Source organism: Hypanus sabinus, chromosome 8, assembly GCF_030144855.1.
Source record: "Hypanus sabinus isolate sHypSab1 chromosome 8, sHypSab1.hap1, whole genome shotgun sequence".
NCBI classification, from domain to species: domain Eukaryota; kingdom Metazoa; phylum Chordata; class Chondrichthyes; order Myliobatiformes; family Dasyatidae; genus Hypanus; species Hypanus sabinus.
This window is the reverse complement of record NC_082713.1, coordinates 169179842-169197825: the sequence shown is the minus strand read 5'-3', so window position 1 is coordinate 169197825 and position 17984 is coordinate 169179842. Positions and strand designations below refer to the sequence as shown.

At 47.1% G+C, this 17984-nt stretch overlaps 2 protein-coding genes across 2 annotated transcripts in view; one reads left to right on the top strand and one right to left on the bottom strand.

Moving 5' to 3' along the window:
* dram1 (DNA-damage regulated autophagy modulator 1) overlaps nucleotides 1-1013 on the top strand; it is a 533733-nt gene extending 532720 nt beyond the window's left edge. The window contains exon 7 of the mRNA XM_059978519.1: nucleotides 912-1013. Within this exon, the coding sequence (XP_059834502.1) occupies nucleotides 912-998 (87 nt within the window). The 3' untranslated portion in view covers nucleotides 999-1013. The remainder of the gene's footprint in view (nucleotides 1-911) is intronic.
* Nucleotides 1-17984, bottom strand: part of pah (phenylalanine hydroxylase) — a 63737-nt gene that overhangs the window by 43126 nt on the left and 2627 nt on the right. Inside the window, exon 2 of the mRNA XM_059978512.1 lies at nucleotides 17249-17356. Coding sequence (XP_059834495.1) covers nucleotides 17249-17356 — 108 coding nt within the window. The remainder of the gene's footprint in view (nucleotides 1-17248; nucleotides 17357-17984) is intronic.

The window sequence follows — 17984 nt, the reverse complement described above, 5'->3', positions numbered from 1 at the left end:
CCCCCTGCTGACCGCTCCTGTGGCTCCTCCCACAGACCCCGTGTGGTGAACTACATATACCTGTCTGGACACGCCCCCTGCTGACCGCTCCTGTGGCTCCTCCCACAGACCCCGTGTGGTGATCTACATATACCTGTCTGGACACTCCCCCTGCTGACTGCTCCTGTGGCTCCTCCCACAGACCCCGTGTGGTGATCTACATACACCTGTCTGGACACCCCCCCTGCTGACTGCTCCTGTGGCTCCTCCCACAGACCCCGTGTGGTGAACTACATATACCTGTCTGGACACTCCCCCTGCTGACTGCTCCTGTGGCTCCTCCCACAGACCCCGTGTGGTGAACTACATATACCTGTCTGGACACGCCCCCCGCTGACTGCTCCTGTGGCTCCTCCCACAGACCCCGTGTGGTGAACTACATATACCTGTCTGGAAACCCCCCCTGCTGACCGCTCCTGTGGCTCCTCCCACAGACCCCATGTGGTGAACTACATATACCTGTCTGGACACTCCCCCTGCTGACCGCTCCTGTGGCTCCTCTCACAGACCCCGTGTGGTGAACTACATACACCTGTCTGGACATGCCCCCTGCTGACTGCTCCTGTGGCTCCTCCCACAGACCCCGTGTGGTGATCTACATACACCTGTCTGGAAACCCCCCCTGCTGACCGCTCCTGTGGCTCCTCCCACAGACCCCGTGTGGTGAACTACATATACCTGTCTGGACACCCCCCCTGCTGACTGCTCCTGTGGCTCCTCCCACAGACCCCGTGTGGTGAACTACATATACCTGTCTGGACATGCCCCCTGCTGATTGCTCCTGTGGCTCCTCCCACAGACCCCGTGTGGTGAACTACATATACCTGTCTGGACACCCCCCCTGCTGACTGCTCCTGTGGCTCCTCCCACAGACCCCGTGTGGTGAACTACATATACCTGTCTGGACACGCCCCCTGCTGACTGCTCCTGTGGCTCCTCCCACAGACCCCGTGTGGTGAACTACATATACCTGTCTGGACACCCGCCCGCTGACTGCTCCTGTGGCTCCTCCCACAGACCCCGTGTGGTGAACTACATATACCTGTCTGGACACGCCCCCTGCTGACCGCTCCTGTGGCTCCTCCCACAGACCCCGTGTGGTGATCTACATATACCTGTCTGGACACTCCCCCTGCTGACTGCTCCTGTGGCTCCTCCCACAGACCCCGTGTGGTGATCTACATACACCTGTCTGGACACCCCCCCTGCTGACTGCTCCTGTGGCTCCTCCCACAGACCCCGTGTGGTGAACTACATATACCTGTCTGGACACTCCCCCTGCTGACTGCTCCTGTGGCTCCTCCCACAGACCCCGTGTGGTGAACTACATATACCTGTCTGGACACGCCCCCCGCTGACTGCTCCTGTGGCTCCTCCCACAGACCCCGTGTGGTGAACTACATATACCTGTCTGGAAACCCCCCCTGCTGACCGCTCCTGTGGCTCCTCCCACAGACCCCATGTGGTGAACTACATATACCTGTCTGGACACTCCCCCTGCTGACCGCTCCTGTGGCTCCTCTCACAGACCCCGTGTGGTGAACTACATACACCTGTCTGGACATGCCCCCTGCTGACTGCTCCTGTGGCTCCTCCCACAGACCCCGTGTGGTGATCTACATACACCTGTCTGGAAACCCCCCCTGCTGACCGCTCCTGTGGCTCCTCCCACAGACCCCGTGTGGTGAACTACATATACCTGTCTGGACACCCCCCCTGCTGACTGCTCCTGTGGCTCCTCCCACAGACCCCGTGTGGTGAACTACATATACCTGTCTGGACATGCCCCCTGCTGATTGCTCCTGTGGCTCCTCCCACAGACCCCGTGTGGTGAACTACATATACCTGTCTGGACACCCCCCCTGCTGACTGCTCCTGTGGCTCCTCCCACAGACCCCGTGTGGTGAACTACATATACCTGTCTGGACACGCCCCCTGCTGACTGCTCCTGTGGCTCCTCCCACAGACCCCGTGTGGTGAACTACATATACCTGTCTGGACACCCGCCCGCTGACTGCTCCTGTGGCTCCTCCCACAGACCCCGTGTGGTGAACTACATATACCTGTCTGGACACTCCCCCTGCTGACTGCTCCTGTGGCTCCTCTCACAGACCCCGTGTGGTGAACTACATATACCTGTCTGGACATGCCCCCTGCTGATTGCTCCTGTGGCTCCTCCCACAGACCCCGTGTGGTGAACTACATATACCTGTCTGGACACCCGCCCGCTGACTGCTCCTGTGGCTCCTCCCACAGACCCCGTGTGGTGAACTACATACACCTGTCTGGACACCCCCCCTGCTGACCGCTCCTGTGGTTCCTCCCACAGACCCCGTGTGGTGAACTACATACACCTGTCTGGACATGCCCCCTGCTGACTGCTCCTGTGGCTCCTCCCACAGACCCCGTGTGGTGAACTACATATACCTGTCTGGACACTCCCCCTGCTGACCACTCCTGTGGCTCCTCTCACAGACCCCGTGTGGTGAACTACATACACCTGTCTGGACACTCCCCCTGCTGACTGCTCCTGTGGCTCCTCCCACAGACCCCGTGTGGTGAACTACATATACCTGTCTGGAAACCCCCCCTGCTGACCGCTCCTGTGGCTCCTCTCACAGACCCCGTGTGGTGAACTACATACACCTGTCTGGACATGCCCCCTGCTGACTGCTCCTGTGGCTCCTCCCACAGACCCCGTGTGGTGAACTACATATACCTGTCTGGACATGCCCCCTGCTGATTGCTCCTGTGGCTCCTCCCACAGACCCCGTGTGGTGAACTACATATACCTGTCTGGACACGCCCCCTGCTGACTGCTCCTGTGGCTCCTCCCACAGACCCCGTGTGGTGAACTACATATACCTGTCTGGACATGCCCCCTGCTGATTGCTCCTGTGGCTCCTCCCACAGACCCCGTGTGGTGAACTACATATACCTGTCTGGACACGCCCCCTGCTGACTGCTCCTGTGGCTCCTCCCACAGACCCCGTGTGGTGAACTACATATACCTGTCTGGACATGCCCCCTGCTGACTGCTCCTGTGGCTCCTCCCACAGACCCCGTGTGGTGAACTACATATACCTGTCTGGACACCCCCCCTGCTGACTGCTCCTGCGGCTCCTCCCACAGACCCCGTGTGGTGAACTACATATACCTGTCTGGACACGCCCCCTGCTGACTGCTCCTGTGGCTCCTCCCACAGACCCCGTGTGGTGAACTACATATACCTGTCTGGACATGCCCCCTGCTGACTGCTCCTGTGGCAACTCCCACAGACCCCGTGTGGTGAACTACATATACCTGTCTGGACGTGCCCCCTGCTGACTGCTCCTGTGGCTCCTCCCACAGACCCCGTGTGGTGAACTACATATACCTGTCTGGACACCCCCCCGCTGACTGCTCCTGTGGCTCCTCCCACAGACCCCGTGTGGTGAACTACATATACCTGTCTGGACATGCCCCCTGCTGACTGCTCCTGTGGCAACTCCCACAGACCCCGTGTGGTGAACTACATATACCTGTCTGGACACCCCCCCTGCTGACCGCTCCTATGGCTCCTCCCACAGATCCCGTGTGGTGAACTACATACACCTGTCTGGACATGCCCCCTGCTGACTGCTCCTGTGGCTCCTCCCACAGACCCCGTGTGGTGAACTACATATACCTGTCTGGACACCCCCCCTGCTGACTGCTCCTGTGGCTCCTCCCACAGACCCCGTGTGGTGAACTACATATACCTGTCTGGACATGCCCCCTGCTGACTGCTCCTGTGGCAACTCCCACAGACCCTGTGTGGTGAACTACATATACCTGTCTGGACACCCCCCCTGCTGACTGCTCCTGTGGCAACTCCCACAGACCCCGTGTGGTGAACTACATACACCTGTCTGGACACCCCCCTTGCTGACTGCTCCTGTGGCTCCTCCCACAGACCCCTGTATAAAGGCGATCAAAGCCTGAGCCCGGCCTCTCAGTCTCCAGGATGTAGTATGGTGGTCACTCACTGTTTGTTCCTTCTTTCAGTCAATAAAAGCCGATATCTCGCCTTATGTCTCAGAGTGAGATATTGATGGTGCATCAATATAGATGCTGTCTGGCCTGAGGAGTTCATCCAGCATTTTGTGTGTGTTGCTTGGATTTCCAGCATCTGCAGATTTTCTCTTGTTAATGCCTTATTAAGTCTCAACATTACATCCTTGCTTTTAATGTTCTAGTCCTCTCAAAAATAAATACCAACATTGCATTTGACTTACTCACTGCCAACTCAAACTACAGATTAACCTTTAGCAAACCTTGCACAAGAACTCCCAAATACCTTTGCACCTCCGATTTTTTAGTTTTCTCTCCATTTATAAAATAGTCTATGCTTTTATTTCTTCTACCAAAGTGCATAACCATACACTTCCCTACACTATATTCCATTTGAAACTTCTTTGCCCATTCTCCTAACCTATTGAAGTTCTCCTGCAGGCTCCCTGCTTCCTCAACACTGCCTGCCCCTCCATCTATCTTTGTATAGTCTGCAAACTTGATCACAAAGTCATCAATTCCACCATCAAAATCATTCACATTTAATGTGAACAGAAGTGGTCCCAATACCAACCCTCATAGAACACACTCATCACCAGCAGCCAACCAGAAAAGGCCCTGATTATTACAACTCTTGGCCTCCTAGCAGTCAGCCAACCTTCTGTCCATGCCAGTACCTTTCCTGTAATATCACGGGATCTTACCTTGTTAGGCAACCTCATGTGTAGCATCTTGTCAAAGGCCTTCTGAAAATGTAAGTGAACAACATCTGTTGACTCTCCTTTATCTGTCCTGCCTGTTAATTCCTCAAAAGCTGCCAGATTTGAACACAACACTCACAAAATGCTGGTGGAACGCAGCAGGCCAGGCAGCATCTATAAGGAGAAGCACTGTTGATGTTTCGGGCCGAGACCCTTCGTCAGGACACAATTTGAACACAATGTGGCCTAACTTGAGTTTTATAAAGCTTAACGTAACTTCCTGGCTCTTGAACTTATTGCCTCGACAAATGAAGGCCAACATATCATGAGCTTTCTTTATCATATCTTGACCTTCATCTTGATCTGTTTGCCTTTATCTGACATCTGCAGTCTTTTGGGTATTCCTTCCTACGTTCTACCACTCAGGCCTTGCATCCCCGTGGATCATGTCTATTTTATACAGCATAGTAACAGGGCCTCCTGCGCCACACAATGACATCATGTGACCAATTATCCCAGCAACCCCTGCATCTTTGGATTGTGGGTGGAAACCAAAGCACCCAGTGTTATATTTTTTAACTTCAAAACATTAAACTAACTCCAAGGAAGACAATGGAGTCAGAGAATTCATGTTTAGTTTCGGCTTTAAGCAAGGCACACATGTAGTAGGGAATGACATATGCAATTGATGTATTTTTACATTTAAACTATAATTATTTATTTAAACAAATAAGAATACTCATCAGCCAAAGTATGTACAAGATGACTCACATATTATTGAAATAGCGAATACACAACAGCTGGAGAAACACCATGTGTTCACGGGGAGAAGGTACAAACTCCTTAGCGGCAGCAGTGGAATCGAAGACGGGTTGCTGCGCTGTAAATGCTATGCTGCCCATTCTCAACTTGCTACACAAAAGTAAGAGATACAGAATAAAATTCACCCACAGAGGTTGCAGGACAGGAAGTCAATGAGCAAAATGTTTTCATCTCGTTCCTCGACATGTCCACAGATGATGAAGACAGGTTTGATTATTTCTCATCATGTTACTTACTATTTATGTTTATCGTTAATTTGCATCAGTGTTGAAGACAAGATTGAAATGTTTATTTGTTTATTTTGAGATACAGCACCGAACACGTCCTGTCGGCCGTGTGAGCCGCATCGCCAACGACACACTGATTAATCCTAGCCACGGGACAACTTACAATGACTAATTGACCTCCCAAGCGGTACCTCTTAGGAACATGGGAGGGAACTGGAGCTCCCAGCAGGAATCCACGCACTCTCGGGAAGAATACACAAAATTTCTTACAGAGGCCGCTGGATTTGAACTTCAAACTCCGATTCCTCGAGCTGTATTGGGAAATGTATTTTATACAGAGAGTGGTAAGAATGAGGAATGCACTGCCAGGGCAGACACACTAACTGATTAGTTAATTAGAGATACAGCTTGGAGCAGGTCTTTCTGGCACCCCCAACAACCCATTGATCTAACCCTAGCCTAATCACAGGGCAATTTACAATGACCAATTAACCTAGCAACCCTATGCCTTTGGATTGTGGGAGGAAACCAGAACACTCAGAGAAAACCCACACACTCACTGTAAGAACATTCAAACTCCTTACAGACAGTGGCGGGAATTGAACTCCAGTCACTGGCACTGTAATAGTGTTACGGGGACCGTGATTCCCAAGGCTCTTTTCTGCACTATTTCCAGTTTAACCACTTCCTTCTTACAAAGCTGATCTAAACCGTCCACAGTACTCAAAGTGCAGCCTTACCACCAACCTGGGACTTGCTACCAGTTGAACTTGGCAAATCAGCACCAGTGATTTTGAGATCAACATGATCAGCACTGAAGTCTTAATGACAGACCATTTCATTCACAGAACCATCATCAGATTTACAAAAATGATAGTTTACTCTGAACTACTTCACAGAGGGGAATTACCAGGTAGACTGAGCAAAAGATTCAAAACAAACAAAATCCTGGAGAAATTCAGGAGATCAGGCTCAAGCAGTTAACAGACAATTTCCCATGTTTGCCCTGTGTCCCTCTAAACTTTTCCTACTCATGTACCTGTCCAAGTGCCTTTTAAATATCTGATAATGTCCCTGCCTTAACCAGTTACTCTGCGGCTCATCCCATGTACCTACCACCTTCTGTGTAAAATATGTTCCTCTCAAATTCTTAAAAACTCTTTTCTCTCACACAGTAGTGTGGTGGTTAGCACAACACTTTACAGTACAGGTGACCTGGGTTCAATTCCTGCCGCTGCCTGTGTGGAGTTTGTATGTTCTCCTTGTGACCCTGTGGGTTTCCTCCCACAGTCCAAAGACGTTGATGCACCATCAATAACTCTCGGAGACAGGAAGTGAAGGATAGGCTTTTATTAGCAGCAAAAAGGGAGCACGACATCACGGAGACTGAGGGAGGAGCAGTGCCTCAATCGCCTTTATACAGGAGTCTGTGGGAGGAGCCACAGGAGCAGTCAGCAGAGGGGCATGTCCGGACAGGTATACACATAGTTTATTATAGACGTATCAGTTGGTAGGTTAATTGGTCATTGTAAATTGTCCCGTGATTAGGCTAGGGTTAAATTGCGTGACTTGAAGGGCCGTAAGGACTATTCCATGCTGTACCTCAAATAAATGAATAAAATAAACCTGCTCCCCATCCCTGGAATAAAGAGTGTACACATTCGCCATATCTATGCCCTTTATTTTATGCACCTCTAGAATATCATCCCTCATTCTCCTATGCTCCAATGAGAAAAAGGTTCTAACCTGCCTAACCAGTCACTCGAGTCATGACAATGTCCTTGTAAAACTTTTCTGCACTCTTTCCAGCTTAGTAACATCTTTCCTACAGCAGGATGAGCAAAACTGAACACACTGATCCATTATAAACACAAGAGATTCTGCAGTTGCTGGAAATCCAGAGCAAAACTCACTAAATGCTGGAGGAACTCAACAGGTCCGTCAGCATCTATGGAGACGAATAAAGAACTGACATTTTAGGCTGTGATCCTTCATGAAGACAAGTAGTTAATGAATATTATAAACGCTCCACTCTATGGAAACCTAGAAGATAGGTGCCTTCAGGGTGTGGCCCAGCAGGCCTGTGGATGAACCAACTCCTCACTTGTGTCACCAACTGAATCATCGCAGGAGATCGGAACATCAAGACATCAGTGGACACTGCAGACTATAACGTCAGCACAGCCAGCTGTTGGTCTCCCTCTTGCTGTGGCAGGAGCGATACCTCTCTCTCCTTCGTTAGAGAGAGAGAGTAGAGAGAGAGAGAGAGAGAGAGAGAGAGAGAGAGAGAGAGAGAGAGAGCTTGTGGCATGACACACTGTTGGCATGAATGCTGCCTTTTTGATTCAGATTCAGTTTATTGTCATTTAGAAACCACAAATGCAATGCAGTTAAAAAATGAGACAATGTTCCCCCAGAATGATATCACAAAAGCATATGACAAAACAGACTACACCAGAAAATTCATGTAGCGTTTGGCAATCTCCAAACCAGAGTCCAGAGAGGCTGCTGCATATTAATATCGCGCTACCGTCTAGCACGGTCCCCAGAAAGGAGCTCCAAATCCACCAGACAAAAAACAAGACCAAAAACTAAAGCTACAAGACCTGCACAAAACCACATAATTACAACAGTGCAAACAATAGCATAATTAATAAAAAAAAGACTATGGGCACAGTAAAAATAGTCCAAGATGTTAAAGGACTGTAAGTTCAAAAGAAATCACCACAGTTTCCACAAGTCCCCAGGGTCCCGACAGACTCGCCATCTCATGCCGGCAGCAGAAGGGAATACCCCCGCCTTGGACTTCCATGGCGCCGCCCGACTCAGCCTCGCAGACGCAGCACACAATGGAAGCTCTGTCGAAACCAGCCTCGCAGACGCAGCACACACCAAAAGCGACCCGAGTCCGTCGAACCTCCGAGCCGACAACCATCCCCTCCAGCACAGCTTCTCCGAGCACCATCCTCTGCTGAGCGTAATAAGATGGCCCCGCCAATGGCCATCGGCAACACGACCGAGGACTGGGGGCCTGTTCTTCCCAGCAGAGTCCCGGACCTCACAGCAGCAGCAGCAACGAAGAAGGTCTTCCTGGAATTTCCCGATGTTTCTCCGTGCTTCCACGTCCGTTTTCAATCGATTATGATTGCGCACAGGACCCCACTTCACAAATAACAGATAATCAGTTCTGGAGTGGCCGCTGCAAGCTGCGTCGCGCCGCCATCTTGGATGTTGATAGATTGTAGATTGTGGTTTCTTTGGGGGCTTTGCTATTCCTTGCATGGCGGGTGGTGGGAACTGATGCTTTTCGTTGAAACAGGTGGGGGGAGGGTTGATGCTTTCTGCTGCTTGTGCATGGGAGGGCTCTAATGTTTTCCTGTCACTCATTCTTTGGGGATTTTCTTTTGTTTCATGGATGTCTGCAAAGATTAAGAATTTCAGGCTGTATACTGTATACATTCTCTGATGTTAAATGGAACCATTGACCCATTGAAAACCTGCTCTATTCTTATTTGCCTTCAGTTATAGTCAGATTGAAATCCAAAGCAACAATAAACATCACAGTCTGGTCTGCAGGTTCCAATACACAGGATCACTAGTGGCTGCAGAGTGTTGTAGACTCAGCTAACCCCAGCAAAGGCACAACCCTCCCCATCATCAAAAATATCAGTGCCTCAAGAACTTGGCATTCATCATTAAGGACCATTACCACCCAGGCCATATCCACTTGTGTGGCTAGGCACAGCTCAAATGGCCATCTGTAAGTTCCAACAGTGACACTAATGTTGTTGGCAGAATTTCAGAAGGTGATGAGGAGGTGTACGGGAGTGAGATAGATAGTGATGACACCCAAGTTTCAGGAAATTCACTAATGATGTTATAGCATGCACCCATTGTTGTAATGAAAAATTGGATTTACTGACAGGCCTCTTAGACCTGGTCTGCTATTTAATTAAGTCTTCCTGTCATCACAATTATGTTATCAAAATAGTGCTTGACAGTTAATCCCATCAGCTGAAAATGTAAAAGATGTACCAAACTTACGCTCAGTACATCATCATTGACTGGTCTTCTGTTGAGTCTTTTAATAAATCACCTGTTATTTCAAACACCCTGAGTAATCTTTCCGTTTGCTCTTATAGTGATTTCTTAGTTTTGCACTTTATTGTTGCCATAAATCTACAAAATTTATGCAATATAAGTCAGCAACAATAAAACTGAGTAACACATACAAAATGCTGGAGGAACTCAGCAGGTCAGACAGCACCTATGGAGGGGAATAAATAGTCAATGTTTCGGGCCAAGACTCTTCATCCAGACTGGAAAGGAAAGGGGCAGAAACCAGAATAATGAGGTGAGGGGAGGGGAAGGAGGACAAGATAGAAGGTGATAGGTAAAACCAGGTGGGTTGGGGAGAGGGATGAAGTAAGAAGTTGGAAGGCGATAAGTGGGCAATACAAAGGGCTGAAGAAAAAGTAATCTGATAGAAGAGGAGAGTGGACCATGTGGGAAAAGGAAGGTGGAGGGGGAACCAATGAGTGGTGATAGGCAGGTGAGGAGATAAGATAGGAGGGGAGCCAGAATGGGGAATGGAAGGAAGGAAGAGGGCTAGAGTTGAAATAAAGGCAGGATTAGGGAATGCACCAAATTCCTGATCCAACAGTGAACTCTTCCTATTGAGGTTAGGGCTGCAGTCATTTAACACAGTGACTGACACAAGAGTACCCTACCACCAGATGCCGACCTTGGGTGAGCTTGCACAATATACAGCACAAATATTTACAATGTTTCAGAAAGTCAAAGCAAATTTTTAAAAAAAGGTATGATTTGCACTTCTAAGTCTTAGAGATAGTTTCGGACCAAATTTCAGAAGCTGGAAACAACATCACTGATACTTTTGACGTATTGGGTTGAAGGAAGTAAGAATAAGAAGGTAGGAGGGAGAAAAAGGCAACAGGTCGCGTGGCTGGTCAGTGTTTTTTACAGCGCAGCCTCCAGCGTGTCGGCCGTCTCGATCGCCAAGCGTAAGGTAAGATCGGCTTTTCCAGCAGACGCTGGCGCACGTACACTGACCTGATTCCTGCAACAAAGGCGTCTCGTATCAAGAGTTCCGCATGCTGTTCCGCCGTGAGAGTTTTGCAATCACAAGTTCAGACGAGTGTCTGTAGGGCTCGGAGAAACTGGGCGCTCGATTCTCCAGGCCGCTGTTGTCGCGTAGCTAAGCGATGTCTTGCATAGACGGTGTTCACCAGCCACAGGTACTGTCTTTTGAGGGTGACCAGTGCCCCTTCATAGGTCGACAGGCCCCTGATAAGTGAGTAAACTTTTGGGGTGACCCTCGAGAGGAGAATTCGGTGCATAACAGCGGGTTCAGTTGCACGAACCTCCTCCAGGTATGATTGGAAGCATGCAAGCCAGAGTTCAAAGGCAAGAGCTGCTTCAGGGTCTTGGGGGTCCAAAACCAATCTTTCCGGACGTAAAACGCTTTCCATGTTTTAAAACTTCCAGTCAATAAAATCTGATATCTTGCCTTTACGTCTCAGAGAGAGTTATTGATGGAGCATCATTTGCATTCAGCCTTGCCTGAGGAATCGGACTGTCGAGTCAACTGACTCTGAAGCCTAGTGGTATTCAGTTTATTCATAGTTGTTCTTCTCAGCCGTAGTGTTGGTTTCGTTTTCCATTTGGGTTATAGTTAACGGCCCTGTTTGGCCTAGCGTTTATTGTATTCTTTTCCCTTTAACACTGTTCACACTAAAGTCTGTGAACCATCGACCTGCTTCAGTGTCTCTCACTCCGCACTTGGGCTACATCCGAACCCGGTGACAGCACTTCTCTATGACTCTGACTTTCTTTTTCTGGCTTCTTCACCCTTTCTTTTAAGCCCTGGTGAAGGGTTTGGGCCAAAAATGTCAACTGCTTATTCCCCTCCATAGATGCCGCCTGGCCTGCTGAGTTCCTCCAGCATTTTGTGTGTGTTTTTCAAGCTTTCCAACATTCGCAGAGTGTTTAAAATTGGCCCTCAAGTAAAAGTCCTAAATTGGGGGAGAGTGTAGGGAGATTCATTTTGATAATATCAGTTATTTCTGAGAGGCCACTGGAGTTAATGGAGTGCTTGGCAGTTATGAAGTATCTTCCACTGTACATATAACTTGTAAAGTTCTCTTCAGCATGCAAAAAGCTCAGGACCAGTATGATCCTGTAAGTGTGAAGGTCGAGGCTGGCAGGAGCAGGGAACCCTAGCTGGAAGACGTTTTTTATCGGGAAAAGAAGGCATGTTGGGTCTAGGCAGCTGTGATCAAGCCAGGAGTATGGACAGTGATTGATCTGAGAGATTCTGATAGCCTTCAAAACTTTTGCCTGTCCATCCCTGGATGTAACCCATGAATATCATGTGTTGTTGACCACAACTTTTTCTTCCATCAATTTTTCCTGTCCCTGCAAAATGCTCGAGCTTCTCTTTCCTCAGTACATGTCGCAGAATTTCCAGTTTCCATTTCCTTATTGATGATACCAGCTTTTCTTATTCCAGTTTTACACTGCATTTTATTTGTTACTCTGTCCTTCCATGATCATTCTTCTCAAAAAAACCACATTTCTGCAGCTTTGAGTTTTCCCTTAGTTTGCTTTGATATTGTCCAACAATTGCTTCCATATATATGCTTGTTAGGAAATGAGGAGGGTTAAAAGGGGCCTGATATGTCAGAGGAGAATTCTAAAAGATACACTGTATGTTAAAAGGATACCTAGGGAGAGATCGGGATTAGTTACAATAAAGTGTGTTGCTCTAGATTTCCAGCATCTGCAGAATCTCTTGCATTCATCAGATGCTTGGTGTTTCTGATTCAGGAAGCTACATGGAGGATAGGATGTGGTACAGTAGCATGATGCTATTATTGCTTGGGATGTCACAGTTCAGAATTCAATCCTTGCATCCTCTGTAAGAAGTTTGTACATCCTCCCCATGGAATATGTCAGTTCCTTCTGATTTTTACTCCAATAGTCCAAAGACATACCAGTTAGTAGCTTAACTGGTCATTATAAGTTGCCCTGTGATTAGGCTAGGGTTAAATCAAGGGATATTGGTGGCAATGCTGGAAGGGTCAGAAGGGCCTATTCTGAGCTGTATCTTTAAATAAAAAATGTGGGGTCAGGGGAGAGTTTACAACACTAATGATTGTAGAACAAGTGGTAGAGAGTAGAACAGTCAGAGGTGGCTTTTACGCACTGTAGGGAAATTGTAATTCATGAAATGATAAATGCTCTTGTATACAGGTATTGGCTGCCAGCTGAATTCACTGTCTGGCCTCCTCTACTGCCTTGATGAGGCCGAACTCAGTTGGAGGAGCAACACGACATGTTGCATCTAGGTCACCTTCTACCAAACGTTGTGACCATTGATCTTTCCTGATGGAAGCAGACCTACAGATGCAAGGGAACTTAAGCATAATAATGAAGGACATGGAGAGGGCGCATCAACACTGAAGTGAGCTGATGTCTCTCAGTCTGTTCAAAGTCAGTTGAAGATCGATTGGAAGGCTGGAGGTTGAAGCCCAATGACTGGAGACTGAAGACCGGTCCTGGGGTTGCAGGACTGTCCATGTGTGTGTGGGTGGGTGGGAGGGGGGACAGGGGCTTGCTTTACTGTTGGCACTTTGTTGATTGTTGTGTTCTGTGTTCTGCCGAGCATTGTGGGAATGCTGGTATGAATGGCAACACTTGCGGGCTGCCCCCAGCACATCTTTGGGTTGTGTTGGTTGTTGATGTAAATGAACCTGAATCTGAATTCTCTGACTTGTAACCATTTCCCTCTACCTCCCCCTTGCCGCTGTTGGTTTGAAGTGTGGAATTGTTATTTTTCTTACAGCTTAACCTTCTTATGTTTTCTTGTATTTTTTTATAATCACCTATGGCAACTTATGGCTAGATGGGAGATGCCAGAGAGTAGTGGTGGATAATTGTTTATCGGGATGGAGGCCGGTGACTAGCGGAGTGCCTCAGGGATCTGTTTTGGGCCCAATGTTGTTTGTAATATACATAAATGATCTGGATGATGGGGTGGTAAATTGGATTAGTAAGTATGCCGATGATACTAAGGTAGGAGGTGTTGTGGATAATGAGGTGGATTTTCAAAGCTTGCAGGGAGATTTATGCCGGTTAGAAGAATGGGCTGAACGTTGGCAGATGGAGTTTAATGCTGAGAAGTGTGAGGTTCTACATTTTGGCAGGAATAATCCAAATAGAACATACAGAGTAAATGGTAGGGCATTGAAGAATGCAAAGGAACAGAGAGATCTAGGAATAACTGTGCATAGTTCCCTGAAAGTGGAGTCTCATGTAGATAGGGTGGTGAAGAGGGCTTTTGGAACGCTGGTCTTTATAAATCAAAGCATTGAGTACAGAAGTTGGGATGTAATGCTAAAGTTGTACAAGGCATTGGTAAGGCCAAATTTGGAATATTGTGTGCAGTTCTGGTCACCGAATTATAGGAAAGATATCAATAAATTAGAGAGAGTGCAGAGACGATTTACTAGGATGTTACCTGGGTTTCAGCAATTAAGTTACAGAGAAAGGTTGAACAAGTTAGGTCTCTATTCATTGGAGCGTAGAAGGTTGAGGGGGGATTTGATCGAGGTATTTAAAATTTTGAGAGGGATAGATAGAGTTGACGTGAACAGGCTGTTTCCATTGAGAGTAGGGGAGATTCAAACTAGAGGACATGATTTGAGAGTTAGGGGGCAGAAGTTTAAGGGAAACACGAGGGGGTATTTCTTTACTCAAAGAGTGATAGCTGTGTGGAATGAGCTTCCTGTAGAAGTAGTAGAGGCCAGTTCAGTTGTGTCATTTAAGGTAAAATTGGATAGGTATATGGACAGGAAAGGAGTGGAGGGTTATGGGCTGAGTGCGGGTAGGTGGGACTAGGTGAGATTAAGGGTTCAGCACGGACTAGGAAGGCCGAGATGGCCTGTTTCCGTGCTGTGATTGTTATATGGTTATATGGTTATACGGTACAGTAACTTCTCTGTTTCTAGAACTTAGTAGGTGTCACAGCACTTGAATCCAGCTGTTTTATAGGTTAATTATTATCACTGGAATGTTATATCTAGTCGAGTCCGAGACGATCACGACTGGTTTTCCCTTTGTTTCTATTTTTTTCTTCTCTCAGCACTCCAATGTTTGCTTTTGTTCTTGTAACTTGTAATAAAACAGCCATAAGCAGCAATCTTTATGCCTCATTCTTGATTCTAAAGAATCTTTGGATCAGAAAAACATCAGGATCCAACACCGCCTATATTCTTAACTGATTTTCCATACTTTGGTAGCCCCCTCACCCTTTCCCTTCACCCCCCCCCCCCCCCACACTCATGACATGCCCAGTACCTCCCTCTGGTTCCTAACCTCCTTTCCTTTACGCAATGGTTCAACTGTCCTCACCAATCAGATTACTTCTTCTTCAGCCCATTACCTCTTCCACCTATCACCTTGCAGCTTCCCGCACCATCTTAACTTGTACTCTGTCCCCTCCTCCCACCCCCTTATTCTGGCTTCTTCCCCCTCCTTTTCCAGTCCTGATGTGGGATCTTGGCCCTAAATGGCAACTGCCTGGCTTGCTGAGTTTGTCCAATATTATATGTTGCGTGAAGATCAGACTCAATGGAACCATAAGACCATAAGATATAGGTGCAGAATTAGGCCATTTGGCCCATTGAGTCTTCCCTGCCATTTCATCATGGCTGATCCATGTTTCCTTTCAGTCCCAGTCTCCTGTCTTCTCCCCATATCCCTTCATACCTTGACAAACCAAGAGTTGATCATCCTCTGCCTTAAATATACACTCAGGCTTGGCCTCCATAGCTGCCTGTGGCAACAGATCTCACAGATTCTCTGTATTACACGTAATGTAATCAGCCCATACCTCTATATAGAGGAATTTCTGCTATTAACCAAGGTGAATTATAAACTTCAGAGAGGGAAACCAGTTGTCCATGAGTCCATCCTTATTGGAGGATCAGAGGTGGGAGTCAGCAAATTTAAATTCCTAGTTTTTACTATTTCAGAGGATCTGTCCTCTGCTCAACGTGTAAGTGTAATTATGAAGAAAGCATAGCAGTGCGTTTACTTTCTTAGGAGACTGTGGAGGTATGACATGACATCTAAAACATTGACAAACTTCTATAGATGTGTAGTGGAGAGTGATTGACTGGCTACAAAACAGTCTGGTATGAAAACACCAAAGCCTTTGATCAAAAAATCTGACAAAGGGTACTGGATTTGGCCCTCTACATTATGGCAAAGTCCTCCCCACCATTGAGCACATCTACATGAAACATTGTCATAGGAAAGCAGCATCCATCATCAAAGATCCTCACCACCCAGGACATGCTCTTTTCTCACTGCTGCCATCAGCTGGAAAGTACAAGAGCCCCAAGATTCACACCACAAATTCAAGAACAGTTACTAACCCTCAACCATCAGGCTCTTGAACAAAAGGAGATAACTACACTCATTTGCCCCATTATTGAAATGTTGCTATAACCAATGATATCATTGTAAGGACTCTTTATCTCATTATCTAATGTTCTCATTATTTATTACTACTTATTTATCTTGGCATTTGCACATTTTGTTGACTTCTGCACTCTGGTTGATCTTTCATTGATCCTGTTATGGTTACTATTCAATAGATTTGCTGAGTAGGCCACAGGAAACTGACTGTGTATGGTAACATGCATGGACTTTGATAATAACATTTACTTTGAACTGTGAACCTTGAATTCCTTGACAATTATATGCTTCTTTTCAGCAAGTTGCTCCATCCCGTTACAGGAAAGATGTGTTGGCTTTGAAGAGGATGCAGAAGGGGTTAACCAGGACACTGCCTGGATCAGACGGCGTGTACTATAAGGAAAGATTGGACAAACGTGGGTTGTTTTGTCTGGAGTGACAGTGACTGACAGGAAACTTGAAGGAAGTTCATGAGATTCTGAGAGGTATTGATAGGGTTGCCAGTTGGAATCTGCTTCCCAGAGTACCAATATCAAACAGTTGAGGGAATTGTCTGAAGGTGAGAGGGAAAAAATTTAAGAGTAATTTTTTTTACACAGAGCCATGGGTGCTGAGCATAGCTGCCGGGGTAAAGGTGGAAGTAGATATGACAATGGTGTTTAAAAGGATGAGTATGCAGGGAATTGGGGTTTATGGATCATCTACAGGTAGAATAGTTTAATTTACCATTATTTTCAGCACAGACAGTATGGGCCGAGAGGTCTATTTCCTGTGCTGTATTGTTCTATGCTTTCTATGTGCAGCCTGAAGAATGGTCCACGCTTTAGGATAGAAGAATTAGTTTTCCAGATAAAATGGTTGGAACATCGTTGACCTTAGGGACCAATCGCAATGGTTGGATTGAAATACAACGAGAATTACCTCAAATAGACGCAAAGCCTTAACCAAGGCTCCAACCTCTTCCTTCAGAGAGAACATTACTGTGATGATATCACCCTTGATGGACTGCTCATCAGTGTACATGGATTTCTAGAGGAGGGAAAGTAAAGAGCATAATGGCAAACAGTTCCAATTACTTTAGAGTTAGAACATCATCCTTGATCCATTTTTAGAACAAATGTTTATATGGGTAGAACATTTAGAAGCTGAAAATGTGAGGTGAAATGGATATTGTAGGAAACAGCCAGTTACCATCTGTGGATCAAGAAACAGAGCTAACCTCAAGTCTATCAGATGTGATGGGCTGAAAGGCCTAATGTTGCTCCTCTGTTCTATGGTTTCATAGAGGGATAATAAATCAACCATGATGGAATGGTGGAGCAGACTTGATGGGCCAAATGGCCTATTCTGCTCCTGCATCTTATAATCTATGACCCTTCACCGGAACTGAACATAGAACTTAAAGAACATGGCACAGATCCTTCAGCCCATGATGTTGAACTGATCTTTTAGACTACTCTAAGATCAGTCTAATGCTTCCCTCCCACATAGCCCTTGATCTTTTTCCATCCATGTGTCTAACTAAAAGTCTCTTAAATTTCCCTAATGTATCTGCTTCTACCACCACCCTTGACAGCATGTTCCACACACCCACCACCCTCTAGGTAAAATATCTACCTCTGACATCCCCCCATATCACTTTGTACACCTCTATCAA